The 21,350-nt window shown below is 46.6% G+C and overlaps 1 protein-coding gene across 3 annotated transcripts; it reads left to right on the top strand.

Moving 5' to 3' along the window:
• Positions 1-28: 28 nt before the first annotated feature.
• On the top strand, positions 29-21,220 carry LOC143151924 (uncharacterized). 3 transcript variants are annotated; one of them, XM_076321452.1, is made up of 10 exons: positions 29-261; positions 3,923-4,332; positions 5,326-5,600; positions 5,823-5,888; positions 8,462-8,669; positions 9,943-10,194; positions 10,791-10,993; positions 12,911-13,002; positions 16,084-16,276; positions 16,602-21,220. In XM_076321452.1, exons 2-10 carry the CDS (start codon positions 3,986-3,988, stop codon positions 16,925-16,927), a joined length of 1,962 nt encoding a protein of 653 aa, XP_076177567.1. In that variant the 5' UTR covers positions 29-261; positions 3,923-3,985; the 3' UTR covers positions 16,928-21,220. The 3 variants fall into 3 exon arrangements, with proteins under 3 accessions (XP_076177567.1, XP_076177565.1, XP_076177566.1); XM_076321450.1 differs by lacking the exon at positions 29-261 and adding an exon at positions 272-2,700; XM_076321451.1 differs by lacking the exons at positions 29-261; positions 5,823-5,888 and adding an exon at positions 272-2,700.
• Positions 21,221-21,350: the final 130 nt, after the last annotated feature.

Here is a 21,350-nt window from a genome sequence, read left to right as displayed (position 1 = left end):
GGGTGGGTGGTAGCGAGGGGGTTAACGGAGGAAGCTAACCGAGCAATCGCAACGGAACGAAGCGTGCACGGGAAGCCGGCTGCGCTGAGTGTAGGCGAAACGAGGTAAGGCGAGCGAAGGGCAACCACGAGGATTAAATAAAAGAGCCTCGTGACGGAGGGGCTTCGTACGGCCCTGGCGCGACTGCGGCACTGCACCCCCACGGGGGGTTCTCTGCCAAACACACCGAATCCGCCCTCCACCCCGGAACACAAGAACCACGTGAGTACCAGTGACCCCGTAGCAATCCTAGCGGCACACAGACCCGAACACCCGGCTGTATACACGCGCCGTTCTTCACGCGAGGAAATTCCTTACCGGTGAGAACCACTGACCGGGCTGGTTTACCAGAGGATTTTTATCATCTACGTGTATCGTCGAAATACGACACGCGGAACTCGTACACGAGTTGAAACGCGACGCGATCGTCCGCCGAACCGATCGTAATTCGGATCACGATAAGCGAGGGGGAAGTAACGAATGTTCTCGCGGAAGAAACCGAGGCTGTACGGCTGGCTATTTCGACTCGTACGATAAGTTGTATCATAGATGCGAACGATAATTGCAAAGCGCGTGGGTGAAAGGGAGTAGAGGGTGCAACCTGTCGTACGAGCGTTACCGGAAGGTTCGATGAACCGACCGATTGGAACGCGTGGCTCGGCTCGGGTAGATTCCTCGTGCGATTTTGATCTTAACGCGTTCTTCCGTTTCTAGGTTCGTTTGTTCGGGTGAAGTGTATTCTAAACGTATGAAACTCGCGAAAGGACGGCTTTGATGGATTGTTTTAATTATAGGAGAGTAATATAGGTCGACGCAGGTCGGAGGAACGCGTCAGGATTAAACACGAAACGCAAAGGTGTCGGAGGACAATGGGACGCGATATACGGTGTGCTCGTTTCTCCTGGAACGTGGAAGTGTCTTGAAAATTGAACGCGATACGAAAAAGCGTTTCGGAGAAGTTTTGCACGGTGTGAACGGAGACGCATCGCGACGATGTTTATTCGAACTTGCATCGACCACGGAGGTCAAAAATGAAACGCGAACTTCGTAAAGCTTTCCAAGGTCAATGCAAGGTCGAACAAGTATCGTCGCGATAGGTTTACTTCGATACCGTGTAGCATTTATCCGAAACACTTTTTCGTACAGTGTACGATTTTTTAGATGTTTACACTTTTACAGAGACACCGTGAATATCGAACTCGCGTATTTAACAACGCTTCTCTATCGATTCGCACGGTTTACGAGTCGAGACTACTGTGCACTGTTGAGAAGAAGTCTCGTGGAAAGTTACGTAAAATAATAAATATTGCAGCTGTGTTGATTTCTTCTTTTTCATCGTTAGATAATAATAGAGAATTTTTCAGAGAACCGTAAAAAAAAAATGAACAGACGATCGGGACGAATGTTTGTGTCGTTTTCAATAACGTAAGAGTATCTTGGTGTGGGTCAATTAGGGCGACGACGAAAAAAGTGAGTAGGTGAAATCGTATCGAAATTGGGTGAGATTTCTCACGGGACTTCTTGGAAACCGTCCACGGTACAGTTAATGCTCGCTTAAATTTAAATACATCGGGGGTCGGTGTTGAAATTATCGCAGAGCAGCGGCGATTTTGTTCGAGAAATTGTCTCGAGGCCCTCGACGAAGACAATGAACGAACCCAGCGAAAGTAAGCGAGAAGGAAATAACGTCTGCAGGGATGGTCGATCTCGAGTACTTCAAAGGAACGCCACGCGCGCGCTAAGATGAATCGTCCGGTTACAAGAATTTCAATTTTCCATTTTCTCACCTCACAACAACGGTATCCACGGATCGGTGAGATCCTCCCGATCGAAACGAGTCCAAACACCGGGCAAATCAGACGAACCATATCTTGTAACCAATTTAAACAATCCGCTAACAAACTAACTCCAATGTGTACCGTGTTTGGACTCGTTTCACTCGGGAGAACCTCGCCGATCCGTCGATACCGTTGTCGCAACGATAGAATGAAAAATATAAAAATTGAAATTTCGACGATCGTATACACTTACTCTCTCTCTCTCGTTCGCTGCGACAAATATTTGTTTTTCAACGTTTTCTCGAATTACCCCCAACTCGAGACACGTTAACGGTGTTTCGTTAAATAAACAAAAAATCTGTAAAATCGACCCTCGAGATTTAAGCGAGCATCGCCTGGTACCGATAGGTGTGTACCACGCGCGGGTATTGAATCGTCGCGTATGTGGCGCCCCCGTGCGAGGCGCGTGACGGTGAACAACACGATCGGGGTTGACGTGGTCATCGTTTGCCGTCGGTTGTTGGTTTGCGAGCAGGGATGTTTGGATGGTCGCGGCTCGAGCCGTAGAAACGGCGGCAGCTCGCGGGGGAATGGGCCCGATTCGGCGGCGGCGGTCGAGCCGCAGTCGCAGCCGCAGTCGCAGTCGCAGCCACAGGCATCGCGCGGAGCCGGCTCGGCGCATCGTCACAATGGAACGGAGAATTCGCACGAAACCGATTTGCTGTCGCACGCGGCCTCGGCGCTGCGAAGGCTGCACTTCAAATCGGCCGGCGGCAGTCGGAGCTGCCGCAACGTGCCGAAGGTCGTGGTCATGGGCTCGAGCACCGCCTCCGAAACCACGATCAACACTAGCACCGACAGCGCCAACACGATGCTCACGATGGTAAGGTTGTCGGCGGCGATGGGGACCGAAGCGATCAGAAATTCGGTTCTATACGATCGAACGCACGGATTGTGCGCATTCGCGGCGCACCGGAACACGAGAAACGTACGCAGAGTATTGGCTATCGCTACGATGCGAAACAACGTATATCGGTTCCGTTAATCGATGCGTAGTCCGCGAGAGGGGGACCCCGTAGCGCTTGACTTTGATCGCAACGCGTAGCCTCGTAAGTCCCTGATGGAAATATTGAACGTACTCGGTAATTTTAAACGTTCGTACGTTTAAAATTGTCCACACTCGTGTCAGAGACGTGTACACGACAGTCGAGTCAACCTGTCGCGAAGTATTTCCCAGACGCGTAGTTTTTTCAGACGAAACGAGGAAGGTGACACCGTGGGCGCAACCAGCGATTCAGCGTATCTCCGTCGCCCAAAAGTATCGCGTACTCGATGTTTCGTTGGGGACCTGTAGAGGTCGACCGTCGACTTGCGATCATTTCCTTGTAACGTGACCGCGGTTATTAATTATACGAAATATATTTTGCACGCGTTTCGCGTAGCAACGTGCGCCACGAATGCACAAGTCCGACGACGGAGTGTGCGGCGATTCCCGCTTTCAAGCGACAGAAAGGGGGTGTTCTCGCTTGAAAGCGGGCTGATGATTTCTGTCTCGGGCCACCGAGACCCGGTAACGTTCCACCAGGAGAGATCTTTGCGTCGATGTTCGAACGCGACTTTTTTCCGACTCCACGTAGTCGAAAGACTTTCGATTGCGCGCAATCGAAAATGGTCGCGTTCGGAGCTATTTTCAAGGGGAACGTTTTCATTTCCAACGGGTGGATGAAATCCTATTCCGTTCGCGTATCTCGTCGTTCTGGTTCGAGTTCTTTGTCCTCGCCGGTCGACGAGTCGCTAGCGCCCCGTGGTTGCATAAATAATGACGGAGTGCGATTCCGTAGCTCGAATCCGGTGTAAAAATTGTCGCTCGAGAGCGGGATCATCGTGCTCGACGCATTCCAATTCGGTGTCGCTGTCGTTCGACTCGCGTAAGGACAGGGTCGATCCAATGGCACGCTCGTCGATCCTTTCGATGGTAAATGTGTTTATCAACGAACGTGTCCTCGGGTCGCTCCCGTCGTTACCCATCGCTAGCTGTCGGCCGTGAAACGAACCAGTCGACACGATTCGGTATTGGAAAGAGACTCGAGCGAAACTGATCTCAGGTGACGACCACGGACGGAGAGCAACCCGACGACAGCTTCGACCTGGTGGACATCCCCTCAGAGATGTCACCCCCTGCCCCGTTGTCGGCAGCTCCGCCGCCCGAACCGGTTCCACCGCCACCACCACCCCCGCCGCCACCACCACCGCCACCCTCTCCGCCCATCGCCGATTACTCGACCACGGACGAGAAGGGTGCCAAAACGAGCCCATTGACCACAACTGTGCGAACGGAGATCACTGCCCGTCTCGATGTCCGGGCCTCGAGTACCTCGAATCTCCTCGAGGAGACGGACGCTCCACCGGTCGACGCCGCGATGCTTACTGCCACTGGCACCGTCACCGAGACCAGGGTCTCCTCTTCCGGAAGAACACCGCCTCTCCCGGATCTTCGAACCGCCGACTTTTTTAGGTAAGCTACCTTTCTTCTTTATCGTCCGCGCGGAGAAGAGAATTTTTCTTGTTTTCTTTTCTTTTTCTTTTTTCTTTTCTTTCATCGACACCGAGTACAGTAACGAGCCACGCACAAGAGAGTTCCGTCTCTTCCAAAAGGTCCTTTGTAAGACTTTTCAGGTTGTCCCAGACCTAGCGAATGTATACACGCGTCGTTGGTATTCTTCCAAGTTCCATTCTTCCCGCTCCCTGTATCATATGACACGACTGTTGGTGTCAGGTAGGGGTGAAAACCACCTCTCGAAGTCGTCTTTGAAATTCCTCTCTCTCTCTCTTTCTCTCTTTGCTCTCGTCTTGTATCCTAAATATTGACATTCCTTCCGCACCCTGCCGGGAATACCGGTGCTCTACATTTTTCCGTGTCGAGGTGTAACGTTCTCTTTGTCGAGCTATTTCTCCAATCTCTGCGTCGTTAATTTTAGTCCTTTCCTTTCGCCAGCTTCCACTCTGTCGTCAACGCGCATACCCTTTTCTCCCCCAGCGATCCTTTTTATAACACTCTTTCCATAGCCGTTATTTGTGAAACACTAAACTACCGTTTCCCCCTTAACTCCGTTGGTTAACGTACGGATCTTTCCGATTCCTCGTTGGCTGGTTTCATCTTTTCGTGTCTCTTTCCATCCTTCAATGTTCCAACTAACCGAGCGTTCCATCCACGAGGAACAAAACGACAGGAAATTCATCGACAACGAATCATCGTCCGACTCTCGAAAACACATTCTCTCTAATGAACACCGTGTTCAACGTCGAGCAATTTTCGCTTACTCACGGATCTCTCCCAAGACCGTCCGAGTCATCTTACCCAATACGATTCTCAGTATCGTTCAGAGGTCGACACCTCCGTACAGATGTTCTCCGTGACACGGAGTCCTATCGACCTCTAATAATCTCGCTCAACTGTCGCGAGTTTCGTTCCTAATTATCCGGTCGTTTCTCTGTCCGTTTCCCTCAGTACACCGGTGAGAGGTTCGGTGGACGCTGGCCAACCGGATCCGAGCAACTCGAATCCGATGATGTCGCTGATCACCGGCAAAGCCCAGGATGGCGGCGGTCGGCAAAGCAACGCCTCGTCCATCGAGGGTAAACACGGCCAGAAGAAACCGAACGTGAACGTCACGACGAATCCGTTGGACATCTCGCTGATAGGGGCATGCGCGAGCAACGAGCGTACGTCCGATGGTCCAGGTAGGACCGGCGGCAGCAAGCTTCGAGGAAGAGCGGCCGCCGGTGAGTCTAGTCGTGTCGATCGTACCTGAATCGGGTACGATCGTCGATAACATTTAGCGAGAACGCGTTATCGCGGGCAAAGCGTGTCTGGACACAGTCCCGAGTGGTCCGCGAGTGCTCGAAAACGGGCGTACGCGGCGCGTTACAGCACGCGCGTCTCGAATGTCGAACATACGTTGTTCTCGCTAAGAAAAATCAATTGTTGTTGTTGTTTTCTTTCAGAATCTCATCCCCTCGTTTCGACCATTCATTCATGGGTCAGGCTCTTTTTCCCGTTTTGCGCAATAGGTATACAGTTGGTTGTGCTCGAGAGTTTACGCTTCGAGACTTTTAACGAAACCGAGAGATCGCCGGATGGCGCCACCGTACGCGCGACACAACCCTCGCTTCTAGGCACCGATCATCTTACGCTCGACGTGTATCCGGGGAGGAGGATAATTGGTTCTTTTCCAGGGTGTTTAGGTTGTTGTTTTTTTTTTATTATTTTTTTTTTTTTTTTCGATCTTGAATCGAGAAGAGAGTCAATGACGAACGACGACCCCCTTTTCATAACGTGGTAAAACCGATGGCGTACGAACGGGGGTTACACGGAGCCACGTGTCTCGTGAAACGAATTCAACGAGAGATCGTACCATTTTGGATCCGATAGGTCTCGATCCGGCGGCGATCTCTCGATTCGTGGCGATCTTGTCCGTGGACAAGACGAGGGACGCACTTGGCGATTACATATTCGTGTCCGCTCCTTGCCTAATGACACCTTTTGAATGCATTTCACTCGAAACTCGCTTACGCGTCGAGTTTTCGTAGAGTTTTACTTTACTTTCGAATTCACCGCATCCGTTCGACGTTCCACGATGATTTCTCGTTCTTTTCTTTCGTTTCTCCTTGCTTATTCGTTGCGTAACACGATCTCACGTTGGCTCTCTCTCCTCGTATCGCGGAACAGACCGATCGTTCCTTCTGTTCGCTCGTCGGTCAGAGTCTCACCAACGATCGAGTCCCCGTTACGTGACATTCTTGCAACGTCTCGGTGACATTTTCGTATGAAACCCCACCCTCTTCTCACGTGATGTTCGAGCGTGCTGCCACCGATATAGTCCACGCTCGATAATCGTTATCCACGGGAAGCGGGTAACCGGAAACCGGAAACCGTTAACGAGAATCGCTCGGTGGGGGAGATATATATATCTATATATCTATATCTATATATATATGTATATATAACCTCTCCCACCCTCCTCGAGGAGCAGAGAGCCGTCAATTATCGACAATTCGACCCTCTCGTTGCATCGCTCTGTTATTGTCGAAAATCGACAAGTTGGTGCCCCTGTGTTTCAGTCCCAGACAGCGCATGTTTTTTTTCTGCCGATTTCGCCGTTAGTTAAATGTAACGTAGTGGATTGCGCTTCGTTTGCAACAGCAGGTTCTCCGCTGAATTGCCGCCCCTCTGTCATTGTTCGAAATACGTTTCACGCTACGGATCGTTTCCTTTTCGCTTCCGAATAACGGAGACCAATTTCTTCCCGTTTAAGCGTTGATTTGGTTTTCTTCTTGCCGAGAAGAAGTCCCACTTGGGCAATCGAGGCTGTTGGGCTACTGTTGGGAGCTGACAAGAATGAGAGATACCAAAAAATAAAGGAAACTTTTCTCGGGTCTGCTTGTGGGCTGTGCTTTCCTTTGGCGACCAATAGTAGACACTCTCGATGGGTCTTCCCCCATCCTCTTCAGGGACGAATTATTACGTTTCAAAACGAATTTCGATCACTTAATTTTCGATCACCTAATCGCTCCACAGGTTCGGTCATTAATCGATTTTGATATTAATTTTCTTTTCACAATTTGACGGTTAACAGCTGAACGTCCATCCTTGAAGAGATTAATCGCGTGCTTCGCGAAGTAGGAAAATTCTGACCAATGGGAGTAATTCTTATCAGCTCCTGAACAATCCCTTCGCGCTTTGCTCGTCCGATTCTTCACCGACACCAGTTCTCCCGTGCTCTGAATAAGTATACGTCAAGGTTCGAATCGACAAACCGAGTAACCGATAATTGTTACCGGGATTGTTGTCGCGATTGTCCTACGTGCGCAGAAAGATACAAGCGCGAGGAATCTCGGGGTAAAATATCAAACGGGCGGCAATTCTGCATGAAAAGACGCACGCGTATGTGTCCGACGCTTAGCACTTTGCGAAAAAGACTCTCCCGGCATCGTACGTTCCTCGATGAATTGTCGCAGAACTGCCAACGATCCCTGAAACAAAATTTCCATCGCGTTTCAAACCCCTTTCGATACTAGAGGGACCGCTAGGGAACCCTCGGTGCACGTACGTGATCACGCGATTTACAATTGTACCCATAGTTCAAGCTACGCGGTTTCTTTCGTGCACTTGAAATTACGAAATGCGTGTAGATTGAATACACGTGAAAAGTAAAAATCTCTAGGGTCCACCTGACGTGACCTCGGCACCGAAAGGGTTGGAATGAAAAAAAAAGAACACACGCACGAGTAACGAGCAACGAGCAACGAGCAACGAGCGTAAATGGAAACGAAAAAAATGATCGGGACGTAGGTGAAAAAAAAGTCGGAAGCGGAACCTTGGTCTTGCGCAATATTGAAATTGGTTTCGTGTTCTCTCGATCGGATAGGAGAGGCTCGAACCAGGGAAATACTGGTGTTGAAAATTGTCCAGGGCGATAGACCGAAATGAAGATCGCGTATAAATGCGTAGCGAACGAGGGTCGTAAACTGAAACGCGTGAAAACGGTGCTCGGAGGTCTTTTGGTAATTCGCAAATAATACGCCGCGGGCGACCCTCGAGGAGCAATGGTAACGGATATTTGGTTTTCTCGTTGGCGTAAAAGGTGGGAACGCGGCCGGGAGCAAGAGATCGACGCAAGCTGCGACGATCGTGGTCCAACAACCATCGCTGTCGTTGGACGGATCCGCAGGTGCTGCCACGATACTCTTGCACCCCGAGGTGGACGTCAGGAGACGAGAGGAGAACATGAGACAGTTGCTGGACGTCGCGAATACGCTGACGTTACAGGAGATACACGACTTCGAGATGAGGTTCGTTCGCGATCTTTCGGTTACGTTTCCATGCGAGGGGACACCAGTGCCGCCCCTAGAGATTCCGAGACTCGTTTGCACCACTTCTGGTACAATTAACGAAAACTTTCAGGTTTCAAGTACTTGTACTTTAAAGTAGAAGTGCGCTATGTACTTTAAAGATCTGTATATTTCCGTAAGTTACATTTAACGGTTGATTTTCTTTCTCGAATTCAATCGCGAAGGTATATCGGAAAAATTGTGCACTTGGGCCGGTACAGTTACGTTTGTTCACTTGTAGAACGTAGACGCAACTAACGTAGGGGCAGTTTCTACGTTCGGCGGTCGCTAAGGGCGGTACTGGAGGACTGCCCTCGGCGGGCAAACTCGTACCGCTGCTCGAAAATAATTATCGCGAACCTTTTTCTCCAAAATTCGACGATCGTTGCACACCGCGCGGGTATTGTACGCCAGCTGTTACGCAATTACAGCCAAGTGTTCGTTCCCGATTCGTGAAAGGTCGTCGCGGAGTTTTCCTCTGGACGCAACACGCGCCATTAAATAATAAGACGATGGCCAGCATCCGGTAACTTTCGCACACCCTCGGCCTTTCTCTTTGTCCACTCGCGTTCGATCGTACCGTGCAAAGTCCGCGTATGTGCACGTGAACTCGATCGGTACCATACGTTTCGAAAGAAACACCTCTATCGAAAGTCTCTACCTCGTCGTTGTTACGAGTACCACTTGTAATATTTGCAATACGTACGTCGGCGATTTCCATGTAACGGGAACTTGTCCCTTCTTACACGCGTTGCGTGGATCACTAACGTATCATTGAAACTAAAACCAGGAGGAAATCACCGTTGCTCGATCTCTCGCGTGACACAATCGGTCGCGGGACCCGTGACGAGGTATACACACCGAGAAAGAGAAATTACACGTTGTCTGTTTATCGCCTTTCGGTCACCGAGTAACACGGAACTATAAGTTTGTCGCTTCCTACCCTTCGTTTTTCGAACGAAGATTACGATAATTCCCCCTTCCCTTATTTTCGTTAGAAAAATCCTGATAATTCCTCCCAGTTGCCCGCAATTCCTCTCTCGCTTCCCCCCCCCCCCCTAGTTTCGCGAGAAAAGTTACGATAATCTGTTCCCTCTCCGTTATTTTCGCGAGAAAAATCGTATTACTTGTTCTTCTTACTTCCCCTCCCCCTCCTGTTTTCGTAACAAAAATCACGAGAAAGCAGCTGGGTCATCGAGACGGGGCTGCATCGCGAGTTCTCGTTTGCTCGCAGATACGGTAGCCCGCATCACAGCAGATCGCAGTCGGTTAAGACGCCCGGCAGTCGTTCGTCGGGCAGACCAAATTACCTGTGTCTTCCGCAACAGAGATCGAGAGTGGCGAGCATGCCGAACACCGGCGTCGAGGAGGAATACTATAGACTACGACACTTCAGTATAACCGGCAAAGGGGTGGTAAACAGAGGGGACTCCCTGAAGAGCCGAAGATCTCGGTCCAACAATAGCGTCGCGTCGAGCAACTCGAGGTGAGATTTTCCTCTCTCCGCGGATTTCCGTGCCCCTCTTCCCGGCCGGTTTAAAATTCTTAACAGGGGTAGAACGATCAGCCGTGGATCGCGATAGAACGTCCGATCCGCGCGTCGATCCGCGCGTGGTCTCGTTACGGACGACGAGAGCGGACAGAGGACGAACTGGGAAAACAGTGGAGACCAATCGCGTGGATTAAGGTACCAGGTTCGATTCTACTCTAAATCGAACGCGTGAGTTTACGTGTGGCATAAGCGTTTCAGCGACGTAGACGCACGTGTTGGACCTTAGAGGAGGATCCACGACGCGACCAGCACGAGTGGGACGTGTGCTGGCTGTATCATCGTCGACACGTCGAGGTATCGGATCCGTGTATCGAGGTCGAGATATCGGGCCAAGGTGACTGAAAGGAAAAAAAAGAAAAAATATAAGAAAATAGAAATAATCGTGTCCCGCGCGTCGTTCCCGTATTCGCGAGCCATCTGCGAATCTCTTTAGTCTCGTCAGCGGCATCTGTGTTACGTACTTCTTTCTTTCTATTTTCTTTCGTCCTTTTGTCGCTCTCTTTCGACGTGACTACCAAACGGCGGTGCAGCACGGAACACCTGACGGCTTCGTATCCTGGTTCGGCGAGGAATTCGGCAGCTGGCTCATTGGCGAGCTCGCGCGAAAGCAGCGCCTCTCAGGGACCAACACCGTACCGCGTCCTCATGTTGGGAGCGCCGGGCGTAGGAAAGAGCTCGTTGGTTTCCCAATTTATGACCTCCGAGTATCTCCACGCTTACGACACTTCGATCGGTAAGTGTCGTCCCGGCGTCCGTTAGTGATGGGACTAAATATCGATGACATCGGATTAAACGCGAAAGTGTCGTCGCGCGGATATCGTGAGTCGTCGAGTCCGTGTGAAAACGACATCGTGGAAAATGAGACTTAAACGTTCGTTCCCGATAATAATTGTCGTCACGTACAATTTATCGAGATTCCATCGCGAGAGGTTTTTTCGTTCTGCAGGTAGTTAATGTCCCGTGTCTACGCCAATGGGTGGGCACTCGTCACGCAACAGACTTGTATATACGATCGCCTTAGCCAATAACGAAAATGCGTGTTATTCTAATCTGATTTGTCGACAACTTACGATCTCTGCATGGTATCGTTTTGTAACGCGAACCGTTCTTCGTTACCGATTCTTGTAACGAAACAAGGGGAATCGTGTCACACGCTACGGGGTGATATTTCTCGGAACGTCTTGAGCAGCTTCGTTTGTTCGTTACAAAATTATACAGGGTGCTCTTCAATCAAACAACGATTACACTTTAAATAGGAATTTAGGACCATCCAAAGCGGAAAGACTACAGGAACGAATGGCATCGAAATTGCTTTACGCGATTGGAAATGTAATTGTTAAATATTTTATTGAAAATAACCGTTTAAACGACCCAATTTCCTTCGGTCGTTGAAACGTTAAAGGGACTACCGACTTATTCGGCAATATTTACCTTGGTAATTGCACAACGTATTCGCGGCGAGCAGCTTTAGCATTTCCGTCACGAAATCCATATAAATACACCACCAATCGGTATATTCGCTAACAGAATACGTACGAGGTACGATTATAACTAGTTTATTCAACGAACTGTTATTTGGAAGGAGTTTTGTTTACAGTGCAAACGAAACCGTATCGATAACCTTCGATCTTCAAAACAAACGAGATACTTCGATGTTATTCGTTCCTGTGGTCTTATAAGTTTAGAAGTAAACATCTCTCGAATGTTTGTAAGCACGCTTTCGGAGAAAATTTTATTTCTTCGAGCTTCAAAATTCGTGTTTCAAATTTTGCCCATTTGAACCGAGAGCATCCTGTACGCGCAACCACAAAAAGAAAAAACAAACTTTTAAATAAAACAAAAATTTTATACTTATAAAAGCCCGTTTTAAAAAAATTTATCAAAATTCCATCGTTTTTAACGTTCCGCGCTAAAATGCCCTGTTAAACAATCTCTTTGTTACAACGTTCCGACCCTTCACTTTTGGATCACCTTCGGAAAATAAACGAGGCATTAAAGGTTCCGACGAATAAAACTCACGTTCCCCCCAGAACCAAACATTCAAGCCCTGGCGCGTACGTACACCGACTTAAAAAATAAAAGTCGTCTATACCAAACGTATAGAGACATTATGACGTTCGATTATAACGTAGAACGCAGTTGTTTGCGCAAAGTAAACAAGTCTAGCGTTTGCGGTAGGACGGACAAGTTGAATTTTCGTCACGTTTACAATAATATCGATGTCTGGCTCGGTGTTGCAACACTCCCCGGATAACTGAAACGATCTTTTCTCGGATAACTGAAATACCGAGGGCCGAATTTCGTTTCGAAAATAAAGTACCTTTTCTTTATATTATTGGACGTTCGACGAAAAGGACGATCGCTTTGACCGTGATTGTGTGTATAAAAAAAAAAAAAAAAAAAATGCCGTGTCATTTTCCATGGAAAATTTTCTCTTAATACAAGGGAATACTTTTCAAAGGAGGGCCGTATGTAGAACGCGAGGCATAAATGGGTTACGGTACCGTGATATCGAAGTGCTTGAGCATCAGCGATACGTAATCGAATCAGTCCCATCACTAGTTGTATCGAGACAACTCTATTTTCCGTCTTTTCGGACCACCTTCGGTTCCACGCGACGAAATGCGTTGCTCGCGTTCTTCCGTTACAGACGATGACTCCGGTGAGAAAACCGTCAGCGTGCTTTTGGCCGGAGAAGAATCCGAACTGACCTTTATCGATCACTCCTGCGCCGAGATGACGGTAAGTTGCAAATCGCGAGTCATCCAGGGGAAAACGATCGATGATCGAATCGCGACAGCCTTAAATATCCATCGATCGAGGACGAGCAAAATTTTATTCGCGTAAAAGACGACGAACGATACCAACGTACAACGATTCGTTCGCGAGGTTAAATTGTCTTTGTTCGTCGGTGATATGTTTCATTCTGTACTTGAAATTCAATATTTGTAGTTGAAATTCAAATATTTGTTCCAGTGAATAAAACCTTGTTCACTTTTTATTCGTTGCTCCAGACTTTTATCCAAATATAAATTTTGCCCGTCTTTACATCCAACCCCGTTCGCCGATCTTGTCTCCGTTAGTCGTTCTTTTCGTCAGAATTTTATCAAGTTCAACGATTCTGCGGTTCGGGAAAAATCGTCTCCTCCGTGTACGATGCGATCAATATATCTACGCGACACGTATACGCAAAACCGCTGATCGTGTGTCGCGAAACAATAATGATACAATAAGTGGACGTTAAGAGGATTTAAATGTATCGCCCAAATATTGTTTGTTCGAAATTTTCCTCCGGTTATATTGGTGTATATATATATATACACGATGTGACTGAAACAGGTGGACAAATTCGATAAGCGTATTCTATATACTTTTATTTTATGCATAATTTTCGTAAATCGATTTATTTCTTTGTGAAAAACAAAAAGGGAAGCTACAGAATTAATTTGTATATAACCAATGAATCGTTCCATATCTTTCTTCTTGTCCGACCGGTTAAAACTTGAAAATTTGTCTTTCGTAGAATTTTATGCGAAACATTTATCCAACTTTACGGACTGTGGTTCTATAAACATTTTCGTGAAATAATAAGTTCTGAAACGTCGAATGTCCTTTTAATAAAAAATCTTCAGCCGACCTCTCCAAAGTTCGCAACATACCGTATAAAATCAATGCAGTATTCTCGGTTCACGTAAAAATGGCAGTAAACGAGAAACGTGTGGTCATCAAATTGATTCAGGCGACGACGCTCTGGACCCCCAACGTAGGTGCGTATCCAATTGGATACACATGGAGGGTCACGTGTTAACGATGCGAGGTCGTGTAAACATGGGCCTGGAAATTCATTCTTTCCAAGAGGCGAACACTTCTTGCGAACTTGGCGGATAATTCTTACCAAGCTGTTGTTAAAATAATAAAATTTCCCAACGATCCAACACCGACACCGAATTAATGGACGTCACGGGCCAATATTGATCGGTGCGGGGTTCGTTCGTTTCTGTGAAGATTACGAGTAGAATGCGCTTCCGAAGTTTGACCAGCTGTGTCAGTTACGCTCTGTATACGTTGGTGAAATGTCTGGCCATAGGTGTGCACGTATCAATCTCGCTCGAAACATGGAATAATTGGAATAACTAGCGATAACGTAAAACGTAGAAAAGGGGAGCAACGCGGTCGAGCGCGCAACATTAATCGGTTAACGGGCAAGCGCGTTAGCCGGGCTCGGCGAGCAGCGATTGACGAGCATCGAGCCATAACGATCGGTCAACCGTAAAAGCGGCCCGATGATCGATCAACCCGTGTTGCCTGCTCGATGAGATTGACTACCGCTCGCTTCGAGGCTCCTTTGCTTCGAATCCGGCCCATATATGATACACCGACCCGACTGGACCGGACCGAGGAAAAAAAAAAGTCAAGTTTCGGTCAACTCTTACTGCGCAGAGCGACGATCACGAACGTCAATCTTCGTTTGCTCGACCGAAACGGGTCACGCGCGATCTCGTCGAATTCTACGAGCTGGTTTACGCCGAGCGTTCGACACGCGTATCGGATACAGTGTTCCGTGTAACGTGATATAGCAACGCTAGTCCAAGTTTCGATGATTCGTCCCCACCACTCTTCACCATTCAATGTCTCGAGTGTAACCCAATTGCGAAAGTATTTTTTTTACATTTTTCGAAAAGTTTCTATATTTTTCACTTTATCTTTGTGACAACGGTGTCGACGGATCGCCGAGATCCTCCCGATTAAAACGAGTCCGAACACGGCACACGTTTTAGAAATTTTACCACCGAGTCTATTATTTTGTTTTTTTTTTATCCGGGATATTTAAATTCATTGCGAATAAACATCATCCGATTCGCGTCGCGTTTGAACTCGTTCTCATCGGGAGAACTTCAACGATCCATTGGTACCGTTATTACAAAGATAAAGCGAACGAAAATGGAAAATGTTCGTTTTTATAATTGGACGATTCGTTGGAGCGCGCGCGGCATTCCTTTGAAGTGCTCGAGATCGACCACCCCCTACTCCGCGCACTGTTCCTTCTCGCTTACTTTCGCTACGTTTGCTTTCTATCCTTGTCGAGGGACTCGAGACTCGCGCTCGAGACAATTCCTGAAGTAAAATCGTTACCTGCTCCGCGATAATATTAACGCTAACCCCCTATTTACTTAAATTTAAGCGAGCATTATTGTACGCAGTTGGAAAGCAAACGACTCGGGACCGGCGCATACTCTACAATCTAGAGAGAACGCGATTCCCGTAGCGGTCGTTTCTCGCTGCTTTCTTACCGAACACGAGAGGAATCCAAATACAAAACGAGACAAAGAATCGATACTACGTCTCTCTCGCGTTATTCCTCGCTCGCTTTCGTTTCGTTTCGTTTTATCCCTTTGCAGAGTACGAGTAAATCGAAAATGGTGTATTAATAACGGTGTACTAAATACTGTACCAAAATCCAAACGTCGGCGTAAACAATGGCGTATCTATCAACGCTCGAATTAAGTTTAAGTTTGTTCGCTCGTATCTCGTAACGATCATCCGGGTCTATGGCATGTTTCACGAAACGCAACATATTTTTCCATATACTTTTCCATGGTTCCGGAGAGCATACCGAGCACACAACAGGTTGCGTGCTTGTGTAATTTTGTTATTTGTAGGGGATTTTGAATTCAATGATAAACGTTACCGATCGTTCGATCTAAACGTTGGCGGAATATAAACGTTTGCCGCGCACTATTTTAATCCGCGTATGAATCACGAGTACGGTGTAAACAGAGTCAGTCGTAAGCTATTGCAATCCGAATTCGTTTCTTTTTACAGCCAGAAACTTGCATAGCGACGTACGAACCGCACGCGTACTGTGTTGTCTACTCGACGACCGATCGAACCTCGGTATGTGTAGCCGAAAAGCTTCTGCAAACTCTTTGGTGCAGCGATCACGTGTCGGCTCGAGCGGTAATCCTTGTTGGAAACAAAGTCGACCTCGTTCGCAGTCGATTGGTTTCGACCGCAGGTAAGAGGCCGAGTCCCCTGCCCTCGCGGATAAATCCGTGCAACCAGCCTTGAAGCTGATATACGCGAAATACGCGAATCATCGCGTGCGTTTGTTTCGTGCCAGCATTATCACGCCCTTTCGTTTCTTCGCGCTTTAGAGCGCATACCTTAACTACATATCGTGGTGCATACGCGTGTACATCGTATCTCGATTAGATGTTCGCGTATATCAACATGCAGGGAACTTTGTTTCGCAATAACCTTCGTAAAAAAATAAAAAAAAAAAAAAAATGACGACACAACCTGCTCGGGGAAGAAAAATAAATTGTTATTTCGTGTTGCAGAGGGAAAGTGTAAGGCTACGTCTTACGATTGCAAATTTATCGAGACGTCCGTTGGGATTAATCATAACGTTGACGAGCTATTGGTAGGTTTGCTCACGCAAATTCGTTTGAAGCTCGAGAATCCTGAGAGAACGAGAGACCTCTTTCGGAAGAGATCGCGAAAGAATCGTAGCAAATCGCCATTAGGGTCTTGTTCTGAAAATAATTCGCCGAAAAAATATCGCGGTAGTCGTACGAGTACAAGTCTGAAGGTACGAAATTTATTAGGTAAGGTGTGGGCGAGAGACAGTAAGTCCAAGAGTTGCGAGAACTTGCACGTTCTTTAAAATCGTCCGTCTTCGCATCATTCTCTATCTCTTAACCTTGTCTTTTCAACTCGTGCTACAACCATCTTTTCTCTCTTCTCTTTCCGACGTTTTTCCATCCATCATCACTTTGTTCGCGTGCTCTCTCTGTTCGCATTTTTCGCCACTTTGCTTCGATTAGGTTCGTTCGTTCGTTCGTTCGGTCGCGTGAACGACTATTTTAGATTTCACATCGCGGAACCATTAAGGCGGAAACACATTATTGTCACGTCACGTGAATGCACGAAACCTTCAACCTTTAAAATCACTTACGGAATACACACTAGTGTCACGTGATATTGCGTAACCTCTCGATTCCTAAATCTCTTTTAATATTTCCACATATTTGCTCGTCGAATATTCTAACCGTTGTATAATTACTAGATTTCATATTGTGCAACACTTTTTCTGTCAGCAATTCTTCCATCGTTTACGGTTCACGAATTGCGAAAAGTATGTGCCCACGGAAAACGAGACACGTGAGACGTCGTATGCCGTGTGGAATGCAGATGGTGATAATGGTGTGTCCCCAAGTAATTTGGAAGTCTGTACTCGAGTCAAGGTTGCCTTTGTACAAACTTTCATAAGATAGCCCTACTAAAAAGTGCATACCAGAACAAGGCGACCCTGGCACACGTAATGTGTCGATAGTGTGCGCCCGTCTTTATCTTTCCCTCGCCGAATCGCTAACCTCTCCTCCCTCGTGGTATACTTTTCTCACGGGGCTATTACCGTCAGCGGACCATCATTTCTCTAGTCTCAAGATAAATAAAGAAAGCGTTCGCGATTTCATACCATTACCAAACGACAACCGATACGGCTTAAAGAACCAAATGGATGGAAAGAAATAGACCAGCGAAAATAGGAGCGGCACTTACGTCGCGACCTTGTTAAACGTAAACAACGGTAACGCGTTTTCGACTCACCCACTTCATGTATTTCGATCGCGATCACGCGATTCGTGGTGAGAATTTCTAAACGCGCACGATGAAATCTCTCATCTCGGTTTGTTGTTCATCAATCGGAAGTGCAGCTAATATGGATTGCTAAATATGTAGTACGAACTCACGCGCGTGGATCGATACGATCAATACGAACGTAAATAACCAAACGAGCACAAGTATATGCATACGCACACGTTTGCAGATACATAGATCGATTATGCACGTATACATGTATAATACTAACAATTACATACACACGATGCACGTAAACGCGACGCTCGCCCGCACTTATGCATGCATGCACACTGTACACGCACACGCACGTTGCACGCAACGATTAAATTTCCGATAGAATGTTCACCATCCCCCGATTTCTTGTCGTTGTAATTACGGACGTTTCGTAAGTTTCATCCCTTTTTGTATTTAACGTAAGTAAATTCATACGAAAAATATGTAAAAACAATCGTGATAGAAACGAAACGTTACGCGCAGAAAAACGTACTTGTTGAACGGTCAAATCGCTTAGCACGGTTCGTACCGTACCGTAGCGTGACGCCTTCACCTCGGTACTATATTCAGAGACGTAAACAACAATCAAAGAGAAAGGAAGCTAAACGGGGTCTTTTCTTCCCACCGATTCGTGTTTCGTACCAACGTCGAAACTAGAAAACCGAGGATCGTAGTGCTCTTCGTCGTTCTTTCTCTCAGCCTATCTTTAACTTTTTCCGTATTCCTTGTTCTCCTTCTGTTGTTCCCAATGCACAATTCGTCACTCAATGTCCTTCTTTTCTCACTATACGCTCGATGTATTGCTGTCCTATTGTGCAACATAAATGCGAATTAAGTAAATTAAATAAGCGATCTATGTTCTTCAGAATTGTATAGACGGTGCGTAGAGAAAGGTAACTATTCTGGTTACCATCGAATTTTATTGCACGTTAGACAAAGAGTGGATGAATCTAGTAAATACGTATTAAATTAACGTACGAGAACTTACGCAGGAATATATTCGCTTTGGGTGTCCTTAGTTTAAACTTCTTCATCGATGAATCGAAGAAAACTAAGGACAAAACGGTAGTAAAATCTACCATCCTCTTTGATTCGTTATTTAGCCGCTAGAAAATAAAAGAAATATAAATCGTTACGGTTATTCAAGGATTATGTAAAATTTATGGATCGAACTCACATGCAACGATCCATTTTCAGACACGCAGACTTTATTTCAATTTTTACGCGGATGCATAAATGCATGCGTATGATGTGATAAATTCCTGCGCGAGATTCGTACGCGCGTAATACTTTTGTGGTTATGGCGTATTCCGGAAGATTGTCCCGTGAAACGTGACGTTCTTTAATGATTCTGTCAATTCCACCTAATTCCGTGACCTTGTATTTTACTCTCCATCGAGTGGACAAAATTTGTTGCGACCTACGACAACCTTCTAGAACGCCATCATTGCGACGAATCTAACGATTAACTTGTAAAACAAATGTATTTGAACGCTCCGAGTACACGAGCGACCGTTTAACTACGTAGTCGTTAAGAAATGCACCCGTCTACGAAGAATCGCGATTTCTTTTGAAAACTTCGACTAAATGGTTCCCTGATATTGGCTTGCCATGCTTCGACGTACGACCGGTCTCTCGATCGATCTCAGTATTTACGATATTGAACGATATCTTATCGACAGGGAATTTTAGAGAATTGTATCCAAATACACACGACGAACGCGTATCATTCTCCGAACGAAATGAGGATCGAATTCGCGGTAATTCACATCCGTTCTCTTCCGTAAACGTAAGGCTGTGTTCTCACGTGTGCAACGCCGTTGCGAAATGCAGTTGAACTAGTTAAAGAGGATGGTCACTTTTAAACAACACCGTGCACCAAAGACCATCTTTAATTGCATTTTACGTCGAGTGATGCACACGTGGAGAGATGGTCTAAGAAACGAAACAAGAGCTCTCTCTCTCTCTCTCTCTTAGTTTACTACGCACGAGCGAGTGCACAGATGGCGCAAGCAGGCACGCTTTTTCTGTCTCCTTTTTTCCATTTTTGACGATACCGTCCTCTGCTCTTCTCTCGATCGTATCAAAGGCGAGAGCAGCGACGTTAAACACCACGACACGCTCGCGTTTTTCTTTTTAAAAGAAAATCGAAAACGAGAGAGCCATCTAATAGAAAGGACCAAATTGATAAAGATTAAGAATACGCGAAGAAAAGAAAACGGTGGTAGGTGACGCAGAAACAATCCCTGTTACGCGAAGGGAACGATGTTCGGTGACGATTATCCGTCCATCTACGTAAATTTTCAAGAATCCTTCGTGAGCAACAGTCGGGTTTAATAGGAAAACGCGTGAAAGCCAAAAGAGCTTCTCCCGAAGGAGCCGAACACCGTTGTCCGAACGGGACGGGCCGCGCATTGTATTCGAGGTTAAGAATCTTGAGGAAAATGCGTGGGGACAAATAGGATACCTTCCAACGGGATGTCCTCTTACAATTAGATACATACGTACGCGACCAGATACACCGACGGATAACCCACATTGCGGACCACAGCCTATCGATTAGGCGATTTCTTCGATCGACGTTATTACATACATATGTATATCCCTATACGTACCTGTGCGCGTTGTTATATTCGTGTAATATTGCGCCGATTTTATTGTCTCTTCTTGTTAGCGTATCGAACATCGTTATTTGCGTGCCGATCGTTAATATCAGAAAAATGATTTTCGATTTGTCATCGGATTGGGATACGCGGAGAAATCGAATGCGAACGAATTTTGCAACTCGATCCCGATCCTTCTTGCGTCACGAAGATGTCGCTAGCGATGACAATGAATACGATACCGACCAACACACACCGTTACGATGATAACCACTACGGACATTCCATTCGTTTCTATTTGTATTTCTATATCTGTACGTATGTCCAATATATCTGGAGAAAATCTGAATGATCGTTTTACCGAACTTGTATTACGACCCCGCGGGGTATGTATCTTGGCTTGAAACGGTATTGTTCTCTAAATCGACATGTTGTACCGCCCAGAACTTGTTTCCTTTTTCCGTCTACCGTTACAATCAGAAGGAAAAGCCATTGATCATTATTCTGAGAATCATACAATTGAAAATTCTAACATTCAACAAAGGTACATACTATTGTTTTTTCAAACTGCATTTTCGGGTGATGTTTATGGTATCGAATGATTGTAGTTATCCTAGATCACGGACTAAAAGTGCCCGGAGATGTGTCTATAGTATACAGACAGACGACACGGAATACATGTATAATTGGTGAAATAAAGACACGCCATTTTTCTCATTTTCCTTGTCTCATCTGTAAATCATATGCACAGTCCTTTCTATTGTGTTTTCTACAAATTCTCTAAATTCCTTAGAAATAAGTTAGAAAAGTATTCACGCGTAATGTTTCTACTAAAAGTGGTGCCATCTG

Source organism: Ptiloglossa arizonensis, chromosome 10 (genome assembly GCF_051014685.1).
Source record: "Ptiloglossa arizonensis isolate GNS036 chromosome 10, iyPtiAriz1_principal, whole genome shotgun sequence".
NCBI classification, from domain to species: domain Eukaryota; kingdom Metazoa; phylum Arthropoda; class Insecta; order Hymenoptera; family Colletidae; genus Ptiloglossa; species Ptiloglossa arizonensis.
This window is presented reverse-complemented; position numbering and strand designations above follow the sequence as displayed.

Excerpts from the sequence above, each read along its gene's own strand:
- LOC143151924 (XM_076321450.1), top strand. The coding sequence starts at position 2,260 with ATGTGGCGCCCCCGTGCGAGGCGCGTGACGGTGAACAACACGATCGGG. Across the intron at positions 2,701-3,922 it reads CCAACACGATGCTCACGATG|GTGACGACCACGGACGGAGA; the intron begins GTAAGGTTGTCG and ends AACTGATCTCAG. Across the intron at positions 16,277-16,601 it reads TCGATTGGTTTCGACCGCAG|AGGGAAAGTGTAAGGCTACG; the intron begins GTAAGAGGCCGA and ends TTCGTGTTGCAG.